General features: G+C 45.0%; 1 protein-coding gene across 1 annotated transcript in view; it reads right to left on the bottom strand.

Annotated features, from left to right (window-relative positions):
- LOC120944872 (calreticulin-like) overlaps positions 1–10,133 on the bottom strand; it is a 31,680-nt gene extending 21,547 nt beyond the window's left edge. Inside the window, exons 1-4 of the mRNA XM_040358622.1 lie at positions 10,060–10,133; positions 5,301–5,420; positions 2,494–2,595; positions 566–769 (exon numbers count right to left, since the gene is read on the bottom strand). Of these exons, the coding sequence (XP_040214556.1) occupies positions 566–769; positions 2,494–2,595; positions 5,301–5,388 (394 nt within the window). The 5' untranslated portion in view covers positions 5,389–5,420; positions 10,060–10,133. The remainder of the gene's footprint in view (positions 1–565; positions 770–2,493; positions 2,596–5,300; positions 5,421–10,059) is intronic.
- Between the last annotated feature and the right edge of the window lie 2,157 nt (positions 10,134–12,290).

The raw sequence follows: 12,290 nt of genomic DNA, 5'->3' as shown, positions 1-12,290 counted from the left end.
TCAGATGGGAATAAGGGACACCTATTAGCAAAGGTAAGCCCACAAGTCCTTTTTTACCTTGTCTATTCCTTTATACTGGCTTCTGAAATGTACAAATACAGCAATGTAGAAATGATATGAAAGGTTTAGCAGCACCATGAAACACTTTTTTAAAGATAAAAAGTGCATTTTATATACAACTACCGGTATATAGATCAGACCAAAATGAGGGACATATGAGTAGGAAAGAGGGACAGAGGGACTTTGTTCCAAATCAGTGACAGTCCCTCCAAATCAGGGACAGTTGGGTGCTATGCATAATGATACTAAGAAGTTTCAAGCATCATCAATTTTTCTTTCACTCTCTTGTAAACCAATCACCAGTCATTACCCTTTTTATGGAGAAGAACGAACATCTCACAGTTCATGAACCACATCATTTGATTAGTAATGAATAGATTTGTCACGGGCTGGAGCTGAGGGATTTACATGCCTACGGCTACTTTTTGGCTCATGTCACAAACGGAACACTTTTAAGGGTAGCTTAATTTTGAAGAAAAAATCTTCCCATAAAGGAACTACTCACCAAACATAATACAATATAAAGTGTCCCCATGAATCTCCTCTTGGTTTGTGTCTGCAGGATATAACTTCACGTAGCCTCCTCCGCAATCAATTCCTTGCTCATGTTTAACAGTGAACTGTATCACCAAACTCTGGTTCTCATTGCCGATTGGCTCAAACCGAGCTGACAAAGCATAGTACTTCCAGTCTTGAGTAGTCTGTATACCTGGCAGCAATGGCATTCCAAAAGTATACTTTTAACTTGTGTTATAAATAATGCTATGGTAAGGACAAATAATACTAAATTAACAATACAATTATTTGCACATATTTACCCACACACAAACAAAAAATAAACAAAATACTGAATAAGGCCTTATTTAAAAAGGTTGTAAAGGTAGATGTTTTTTCACCTTAATGCATTCTATGCATTAACCTCCCTGGCGGTATGATTATTTCAGATTTTAGGTGCTGAAAGCGGTACCATTATTTGCAAGGAAATTTGGCGTTTTAAATTGTAGGCCTGCAATTCTTAGGAATAACTCACTTAAATCTGACCAAACAAGAGTCTAGTAGGCATTATAAATAATTATAACAAATAATAATATAATTATAATAAAAATTATTCAATAATGTAATCAACTCAAAATCACTGAAATTTGCTCAGTTGCAGAATTGTCGATGTCATTACTTTTATTTCGCTCAATTCTCTTTATTTCGCTCAGTGATTATAATTTATTATCGCTGTTTTCTAGCTGCTCTAAAACCATTATAAAAGTACATGTAGGGCACTGGGCAGACCACTAGGGACAAGGGGGTGTGTATTTTTTTAGATACAGTACTGTAATCTATAAGATTACAGTATACTGTATGTAAGGTGTTTGTTTACCTTTTTGAATTTGGCGCTGATCTCAGCCCCCGTACGTTGTAACGTCGCAGGGAACGAAGATCAGCGGCACACAGAGGCACTGTGTGAATCGATCGAGCACCCGCTCGCTCACACAGCGTGGTGGCATCACTGGATCCAGGGACAAGGTAAGTAAACCATGCCTGTGGCTGCAGCGAGGCGAGCTCGAGTCTGACTCAGGGTTACCGATCGCAGCACAAAAATGTAACCCCGAGTCAGACTCGGGAACACCGCCAGGGGGGTTAAAGGGGTTGTAAAGTAATTTTTTTGTTTCCCTAAATAGCTTCCTTTACCTTAGTGCAGTCCTCCTTCACTTACCTCATCCTTCCATTTTGCTTTTAAATGTCCTTATTTCTTCTGAGAAATCCTCACTTCCTGTTCTTCTGTCTGTAACTACAAACCGTAATGCAACACTTTCTCCCTGGTGTGGAGAAAGCCTCTTGAGTAGGGGATGGGAAAACGCAGAAAAACGCTCAAAAACTTTGGCGCCAGCGTTTTTTTGCATTTTTTTATCCATTAGAAAAAAAAGCTAAAAAACGCTACACTGAAAAACGCTAATAAACGCTATTGCAAAAACGCTACAAAACTGTGAAAGGCTCCCTGCAAAGCTACTGGCATTTTTTTATAGCTTTTTTTAGCTTCTGTGTGCATGGAGCCTACAGCTACCACCCCCCTATGTGATAGCAAACTGTAATGACAGGTTCTCTTTATTGGAACATCAAGGGTCCCATAAAATAAAAAGGGGGTCAGGGGGTTGTCATCATCGCTGGAAAAGGAAGGCCCAGACACCAATAAAACAGAATCTTCATTTATTCCTCACTCTCCTAAAAATGTATTTTGTCTGTCTCCACATAAAAAAATCATTCCTTACTCCACATATCACATTAATAAAGTGAAGGCCAAAATGTGTTACCCATCCTAACCGATCAGAAATAATTATTCAATGACAACAATAAAATGACATCTGAAGGATTCCTGTGGATTACTTTAGTATACACATCCTCATTGCTCTTTGAGTCCAATAATTGTCATGTGAAGCTTACCTTTATCCTTTTCGGGGTCACCCCAGAATTTGCCAGCAGTCAGCTGCCACTTGCCATAATCAGATTTACTTTTGGATTCAACCCACCTGTTCTGCCACTCATCTGAAAAGAACACATAAATAGAATATGTGAAACTGAAGGATTTAAACAGAGCCAACAAATGACAGTCTAGCTATATGGTTCACCATAAAAACTTTTCTTGCCCAAAGCAAGAGGTATACCTCTCGAAAGCTTGTTTGACTCAATACTTACAGTATCTGTATATGAGTTCACACTCTCTGGTAAGCGTGCCAATCTTATCATATGGTGGTGGATCTCACAATCAAAGGCAAAGTCAAAACCCTTTTGTGCCCTCACATGGGTGTCTTTTCTTCTACTTCAGTGATTTCATTTTCACAGTGGACCATTTTTCATATGATTATCTATTTATGATCCTTACATTTTTTGATCACTGCAAGTCTTTTCATGTATTACTTGTTATTGTTGATGTATATTATTATTATTAGGGATGAGCTTCGAGTTCAAGTGGGACTCATGTTCGACTCGAACATTGCCTGTTCGCCCGTTCGGCGAACAGCAAACAATTTGGGGTGTTCACGGCAAATTTGAAAAGCCGCGGAACACCCTGAAAAAGTCTATGGGAGGAATCTAAAGTGCTAATTTTAAAGGCTAATATGCAAGTTATTGTCATAAAAAGTGTTTGGGGACCTGGGTCCTGCCCCAGGGGACGTGTATCAATGCAAAAAAAGTTTTAAAAACTGCCAATTTTTCAGGTGCAGTGAGTTTAATAATGCTTAAAGTGAAACAATAAAAGTGAAATATTCCTTTAAATTTCGTACGGGGGGGGGGGGGGGGTGTATATAGTATGCCTGTAAAGCAGCGTTTGTTTCCCGTGCTTAGAACTGTCTCTGCACAAAGTGTAATTTCTGAAGGAAAAAAGTAATTTAAAACCACTCGCAGCTATAATGAATTGTCGGCTCCCGGCAATACAGAGAAAAGTCATTAATAAAAAAAAAATGCGTGGGGGTCCCCCCAAATTCAATTACCAGACCCTTCAGGTCTGGTATGGATATTAAGGGGAACTCTGCGTCAAATTAAAAAAATAAATAAACGTGGGGTTCCCCCCAAATATTCATTTTAGACCCTTCAGGAAAAGAGGGGGACACGAGAGAGCGCCCCACCTCCTGAACCGTACCAACATTGGGAGGATGCTTTGGGTGTCTGTGACCCCTCAAAGCACCATGTCCCCATGTTGATGGGGATAAGGGCCTCATCCCCTCAACCCATTACCGGTGGTTGTGGGGATCTGCTGGCGGGGGGGGGGGCTTATCGGAATCTGGAAGAAACCTTTAACAAAGGGGACCCCCAGATCCTGGCACCCCCTATGTGAATTGGTAATGGGGTTTCACAAAGGAAGTGTAACCATTGGGAAAGTCCTTGGATGGACAATTCATCGCTGGATCGTGGACCTGGATGAAGAGGAGATCTTCTCATTGGTGGACCCCGGAGAGGAGATCACCCATCGCAGGATACCGACAGCACTGGAGCAGAGACTGAGAGTGGATTACCACCGCTGGAATCTTTTTTTTATTTTTATTTTTTTTATTTTAAAAAAGGACTTTCCCAACAGTGTCTGTGTTTTTTTTTTTAATTGTTACACTTTCTTTGTGAAATGGTAGGGGAACAATTCACCAATTCACATAGGGGGGGCTGGATCTGGGGGTCCCCTTTGTTAAAGGGCTCTTCCAGATTCCGATAAGCCCCCCGCCCGCAGACCCCCACAACCACCGAGCAAGGGTTGTGGGGATGAGGCCCTTGTCCCCATCAACATGGGGACATGGTGCTTTGAGGGGTCACAGATCCCCAAAGCATCCTCCCATTGTTGAGGGCATGTGGCCTGGTATGGTTCAGGAGGGGGGGGCTCTCTCTCGTCCCCCGTCTTTTCTTGCGGCCTGCCAGGTTGCGTGCTCGGATAAAGGGTCTGGTATGGATTTTTGGGGGGAACTCCATGCCATTTTTTTTTTATTTGGGGTGGAGTTCCCCTTAAAATCCATACCAGACCTGAAGGGTCTGGAATGGATATTTGAGGGGGAACCCCACGTAATTTCTTTTAAATTTGACGCAGGGTTCCCCTTAATATCCATACCAGACCTGAAGGGCCTGGTAATTGAATTTGGGGGGACCCCCACGCATAGACTTTTACGGGGTACTAAAGTTCACACAAACTTTTGGTCTGTTCTCAGGTTCTGGTGCGAACCGAACAGGGGGGGTGTTCGGCTCATCCCTAAATATTATGTGATTTTGTTGTATCACTACATCAGTCTTATTGACAGTTCATTTATCTATTTACTTCATATTCTCAATCTTTACAGAGCGATGCACTATTTATTTATTTGTTATATGTTTGCACTATATGTCTAGTGAGTGTTAGCTGCTTTTTTTAGTCTCTGAGTATAACCATAAATATGTAGAAGAATATATATCGACCTAAACTGAGGAAAGAATTAGCTTTTTTATATATTTTTTGATAATATTTATTATAGCAAAAAGTAAAAAATATTGCTTTTTTTCCCAAAATTTTCGCTCTTTTTTTGTTTATAGCGCAAAAAATAAAAACTGCAGAGATGATCAAAAGAAAGCTCTATTTGTGGGAAAAAATAGACGTCAATTTTGTTTGGGTGCAACGTCGTACGACTGCGCATTTGTCAGTTAAAGCGACGCAGTGCTGAATCGCAAAAAATGGCCCGGTCATTGGGCAGCCAAATCTTCTAGGGCTGAAGTGGTTAAAGATTATCTAAACCTCTTACCTCCATCCTCAAACTGCTCTCGAAAATATATTATAGGGTCTGCAGATATAGCCAAGACAGCAGCTGCCAACAGCATGCACCACCTCATGGTATGAAAGGAAGATTCTGGATCCCAGATGCCTAAGGAAAAAGGAGATACACTCTTGTTACCATACAGGTTATATATGAATGAGAACACTGTAAACATGGTGGTAGAAAGACTGATGTAAGAAAATTACTTTAGGCCCCTTTCAGACGTCCGCTCCGCCTGTCCGTTTTTACAAATCCGTTAACGGACTTGTAATACATCCCTATGGGATCGCGTCCGTTAGCGGATGGAGCATCCGCTAGCGTCCGCGTCCGTCGGGATCCGGTTTTCGGACAGAAGAAAACCCTATTTTTCTTCCGTCCGGCGGAACGGAACTGATGCAGACGGACAGACGGTCCGTCTGCATCCGGTTCCCCATAGGGCAGAGCGGAGCTGAGACAGGGCGGTCCCTGCACTGTGTGCGGGGACCGCCCTATCCGCCGACAGCTCAGCGGGGATCCGTGTGAAAGAGCCCTTACTGTAATTATAATTTACTTTTCATTCAAACAATACATCCAAGAAGCAATACAGAATATGACGGGAAACATTTTTCTAAAAAGTAAACACTAATAGGTAGATTCAGTAAGAGTTAGGCCGACTTATCAGTAGATAAGCCGACCTAACTCAGAATCTACGCCGACTTATGTTTAAGCGTATGCTCAAACAGAGATACGCTTAAACATATCTAAGATACGACGGCTTGCGCCGTCCTATCTTAGATTGCAATATTTTGGATGCCCGCTAGGTGGCGCTTCCATTGCGGTTGGTGTAGAATATGTAAATGAGGAGATACGCCGATTCACGAACGTACGCCCAGCCGACGCAGTACTTTTACGCCGTTTACGTAAGAGATAGGCCGCGTAAAGTTAGAGCTAGGCCCTATTGGAATAGTAATGTCAAGTATGGCCGTCGTTCCCGCGTCGAAATTCGAATTTTTTACGTCGTTTGCAGAAGTTGTCCGTGAATCGGGATTTATGTCGTTTACGTCCACGTCAAAATCAATAGGCCCGTGCGGCTTACTTAGCCGCAATGCACACTGGGAAATGTAGGGGCCCGGCGCATGCACAGTAAAAAAAAACGTAAAAAACGTGAGGTCAAGCGCCATTAACATAAAACACGCCCCCCTCAAACACATTTGAATTAGGCGCCCTTACGCCCGCCGATTTAGGCTACGCCGACGTAACTTAGCAGGCAAGTACATTGTGAATCATGTACTTGCCTCCCTAACTTACGGCGGCGTAGCTTAAATTCCTTAAGCTACGCCGCCGCAAAGTTACGGCAACGTACCTGAATCTACCTATAAAACATTATTGTATATCTATCTATCTATCTATCTATCTATCTATCTATCTATCTATTTATCTATATCAGGGGTTGGTAACCTTAAAGAGGTGGAGATCTACCTGAACAACACAGGAGAAATCAAAGATCACCGGGTACAGTGTCGCCTCCTCACACCTGACTTAAACTCCTAATTGTCGTACTACTGTGTCGCAATCGCATACATTACTGCAATCATGGGTTTAAATCAGGTTGTGAGGAAACAACATTTCGCCTCTTCACCATCTGTCAAACACGCTCAGATCACGTTTCAGAGGAGCAGCAGTGCCTGCTGTACTTGTGAATTAGCCCTTAATTGCATTTGGCAGCGGTACCCTTAGGGCTCATTCACCTGTAAAGCTGGGGGTGCTACAACCCTGCGGATGAGTCTAGGTTTTACTGCCCCCAATCCCTACCCCCTTTAGCTGCTGGGGCAGTAGCCAAATGTGTACACATGCCACAGCAGGAGTTAAGACCCCAGTTGCTTTTGGTGGGTGCTACTGCCTGCCAATCATGACCCATTCAAGTAAATGGGGCCACTCTGCAAGTGCCCCACAACTGCAAGCTTCTGCGGGGTTCAAGGACTTAAAGCAGGTGGTGAGAATGCAGGTGGGGAGAAAGCAACACAAAGCTGCCTGCTTTAAAGTGGAAGTAAACCCTTTACAACCACTTTATACTACAGGTTAGCCTATATTAAGGCTTACCTGTAGTTACCCAGGATATCTCCTGTACCTGCACGGTTTAGGAGATATCCCCTGTCCCCTGCATTTGCCGATGTCATTGGTACATGCACACTAAAGCAAACTGAAGCAATGGCACATAAGGGTTCATTTGCATTTACAGACTGCCGTTAGCGGCAGGTCCCGCGCGCATGCACGGGAGTGACGTCACTTCGGCTCCGGCCAATCAAAGCGCCGGAGCGGCAATACAGTGGTGGGGCAGGTGAGCAGGAGGGGGGGGGATACAGTGGTGGGGCAGGTGAGCAGGGGGGTTACAGTGGTGGGGCAGGTGAGCAGGGGGATACAGTGGTGGGGCAGGTGAGCAGGAGGGGGGGTTACAGTGGTGGGGCAGGTGAGCAGGGGGGCTACAGTGGTGGGGCAGGTGAGCAGGGAGATACAGTGGTGGGGCAGATGAGCAGGAGGGGGGGTTACAGTGGTGGGGCAGGTGAGCAGGAGGGGGGGTCAAGTGGTGGGGCAGGTGAGCAGGAGGGGGGATACAGTGGTGGGGCAGATGAGCAGGGGGGTTACAGTGGTGGGGCAGGTGAGCAGGGGGGTTACAGTGGTGGGGCAGGTGAGCAGGGGGATACAGTGGTGGGGCATATTTGCAGGGGGGACAGTGATGGGGCAGATGAGCAGGGGGTTGCAGTGGTGGGGCAGATGAGCAGGGGGACAGTGATCCCAGGCAACCCCCCGTTCACGGCAATAACGGCAACCCCCTCCCACAATTTTGCGGAAATCCCCTCCCACAGTTTTGTGACAAGCGCGGCAATACCCTCCCGTAATTTCGCGGCAATCCACTGTTGGCAGAAACCCCCTCCCGCAATTTTGTGGCAATCTCCCTCCCGTTCCCGGCAATTGTGGCAATTTCGGCACCACCCCGCTCAACAACTTCGGCGGATGGATGTAATCTTCGGCACCCCCCGCTCAACAACTTCGGCGCGGATGGATGTAATTCTCGGCAGCACCCAGCCCCCCCGCTCAACACTCAACAACTTTGATGCTCCAGGGGGGCCCTTCACTGCAGCTGTGTAAGGGGCTCTGATTACTAAATGTAGCGCCCCCTTTACTTTCAGTAAGGGCACTACGCTAAAGTTAGTGGGGGAATGAGAGAGGTAAGTTGCTCTCATTCAAAATTTTGTTAAATTTGGCTGTCGCCAAATTCTGGATTGTCCTGTGGGTCAGTCTGTGTGTCCAGAGATACGGTCTCATCTCTGGACGGCAGATGGAGCCAGAGGGATCCAGGCGGAGCCGCTTCCTCCCAGCAGCCATTGAGAAGAGTTAAGCCTCGCTGTGCATGCTGGGAGGGGGTATTTCTGTGGCGGAGGCCGTTGTTCTGGGTTCTTCGTGGGGTTCCTGGTTCCAGGTGTGGCACCCACCTTTAGGGTGTGCGCACATCGCGGGCCCCACCACTATGGCCTACCTGGCCTGGGGTCGTGCGCAATGCGGAGTTCCAGACTCTGGGCCCTTCTGGCCTGGAGCAACTAAAGCCACAAAGGGGCCTCAGTGACTTACTGGGTCCCCACTTCTACTGAGGAGATCCCAGGCTGTATGCTGTTCAGTGGGGGATCGGCTTGAGGAAAACCCGGAGGCAGGTTATCCAAAAGGGTTTGAACGAACCATCTGGGATCTGGTGACCGGACATTGACAGGTACACTTGCACTGTCAACCGGAGACCCTGAAGCGATTTATTGGGAGGATTCGCTCTGCTGTTCACATTGTCAGCATTGAGCCTGTGGCAGAGGTTTCATCTGGCATCCTAATCTAATGAGAGCCAAGTCGGTGGCAGAGACTTGTTCCTCCCAGCAACCTAAAGTGACGCTCGGGCTGCCAGGCCTGTGGCAAAGGTCTGTTCGGGGGCACTTCACCCACTCTGGCTAGAGTGGCGACATATTGTTACAGCTGTAGAGAAGCAGGATTGCTTCCCTTCTATCCAAAGCCTGATACCGCAAAGTTCCTTTACTTCATCAACCTTTCCTGTCTACCTCAAGTTGATGTGTTGGTCGTGTTGGGCCAAGAAATAAAGCATTCAGAAAACCTTATCCACGAAGTGGACATTCGCTTATTGCTCTACTCACTACCTTCACCCCTAGACAACACATAGAGGTAACTTAATACGCCGATCCCAAAACAATCAGCGGCTCCTGAGGGGGTAGCGCTACATAAACATTACTTAGTACTGCGCTAGTATAGAACTAGACAACATGCGTTTGTCATAGGCACATATTTTACAGAAAATATCTTGGTACATACAGTATAAAAGTATAGGTTCCTTACACTTTAAGAAAAATAATTCCAGAGTTGAATGGCACTCACACTGTTGGACAAAGACCCATCCAGCCCTTTACTTGTTTCCTAGCAAGTGAGCAGGTGATATACCGTAGTATGATAATTATACTTTACGATACAGAGGATCCCCAGATACATTATAAGGTCTGCTGCTACAAAGGGGATTGCTGTACAATGGAAAACACACATACTCAAAACATTACATACAATATACACTGAGAGTAAAATATGAATGCAATAAAATAAATGCCCCAGAATATGCAGATATGATCCTTAGTGAATTAGAAATGTAGGATTCATATATTATAAATGTTATAAAAAGAATAAATCTCCATCTATAATGTAATACAATGAATATCTAGCATACCTGTAGAAATGTATCAGGAGGAATCGAGAAAGCAACAGGTACCCAGGCAGGTGATGTACTGGACCCATGTGGCTTCACCTGTAAATAGATTCTACTTCTCAAACGATTTGTCAAACAGATGGCTTGCTGCTATTGGTCGGTGAAGACCCAAGGCAGCCAATCACAGCAAACCACATGCATGCAAGAAAAGATGAGAAAGTGTCTAAGATGGGCATCCTGCAGCTGAGCTCTAAGGAATTGTAATAATAACCTAATAAATGATCTAATATGTATCAGTATCATATATGATGTTTTCGGAGAGGTTGATATACACTATTAGGCTGCATTCACACTATAACGCGGCGTATTTTGCCGTGACAAATAGCGGCGTATTGTACCGCGATTTGCCGCGACAAAACGAGACGTTTTAACCACTTACCCCCCGGACCATATTGCTGGTCAAAGACCAGAGCACTTTTTGCGATTAGGGACTGCGTCGCTTTAACTGACAATTGCGCAGTCGTGCGACGTGGCTCCCAAACAAAATTGACGTCCTTTTTTTCCCACAAATAGAGCTTTCTTTTGGTGGTATTTGATCACCTCTGCGGTTTTTATTTTTTGCGCTATAAACAAAAATAGAGCGTCAATTTTGAAAAAAATGAATATGTTTTTCTTTTTGCTGTAATAAATATCCCCCAAAAATATATAAAAAAACATTTTTTTTCCTCAGTTTAGGCCGATACGTATTCTTCTACGTATTTTTCGTAAAAAAAAATCGCAATAAGCGTTTATTGATTGGTTTGCGCATAAGTTATAGCGTTTACAAAATAGGGGGTATTTTTATGTCATTTTTATTAATATATTTTTTTTACTACTAATGGCGGCGATCAGCTATTTTTTTTCGGTACTGCGACATTATGGCGGACACTTTTGACACATTTTTGGGACCAGTGGCATTTTTATAGCGATCAGTGCTATAAAAATGCATTGGATTACTATAAAAATGCCACTGGCAGTGAAGGGGTTAACACTAGGGGGCAGGGAAGGGGTTAAGTATGTCCCTGGGTGTGTTCTTACTGTGGGGGGGGGGGTGGCCTCACTAGGGGAAACACTGATCCTCTGTTCATACATTGTATGAACAGAAGATCAGCATTTCCCCCGCTGACAGGACCGAGAGCTGTGTGTTTACATACACAGCTCCTGATCCCCGCTCTGTAACGAGCGATCGCGTGTGCCCGGCGGCAATCGCGTCCGCCGGGCACACGCACGGGAGTCGGGGGCGAGCGCACTCGCCCCTAGTGGCCGCTCAGAGAGCTGACGTTATACTATGTGCTCTCGCCCAGGAGAGCCGACCTGCCGCCGTAGAATGACGGCGGCTGGTTGGCAAGTAGTTAACCTTTTTTTTTACAAAACATTTTACATTGATGTCTATGCCGAACGCCGAAAGCCGCCTGAAAAAAAGGGTCCGGGACTTGTTTTCAGGCGGCAGGCGTACGGCGTTTCGGCGTTCGGCGTGAGATGTGAACCATCTCCATAGACAAGAATGTAAAATCACCCCTCCAGCGGCACGAGCGTCGGGCATCAGGCGTAAATACGCAAAGGTGAATGCAGCCTAAGGGGTTGATTTACTAAAACTGGAGAGTGAAAAATGTGGTGCAGCTCTGCATAGAAACCAATCAGCTTCCGTGTTTTTTTTTTTTTTTTTTCAACTCAGATTTTATTGAAAATTAAAGATTTAAATAACAAAAACATTGTCCACATACCATAGGTAATAATGAAAAACATACCACATTCCAAAAATGTATAAACATAAAACATATTACATATAAACTTATGCCAACACCCAGCAGGAGCCCCTACACAAAGGGGAAAAAATATGTTTTATTCTCAAAGCTTAATTGGACAAGTTGAAGTTAGAAGCTGATTGGCTACCATGCAGCGCTGCACCAGATTTTGCACTCTCCAGTTTTAGTAAATCAACCTCTAAATGTCAACCATAAAAAATGTGTTGCCCTTCACTATGTGAGTGGAAACAGTTACACTATCAGTGGCGGTGCGTCCATAAAGGGCCTAGGGGCGCCGCCCCCTCTCTCCTTCACCTGTCTATCACCAATAGATAGATTCATGCATTGCAATTGTTGGGGCAATTGATGGCCCCGAGTCTCACGGTGGCAGGACTGCATTATTAGCCCCGAGCCGCCGAGCGAGCGCCAGGATCGATCTGGTCCCGAGCGCCAAGCCGAATGTAGCCG

This window comes from Rana temporaria, chromosome 7, assembly GCF_905171775.1.
Source record: "Rana temporaria chromosome 7, aRanTem1.1, whole genome shotgun sequence".
NCBI lineage: Eukaryota > Metazoa > Chordata > Amphibia > Anura > Ranidae > Rana > Rana temporaria.
Note: the sequence above shows the minus strand (reverse complement) of the source record. Positions and strands in the feature narration are given on the sequence as shown.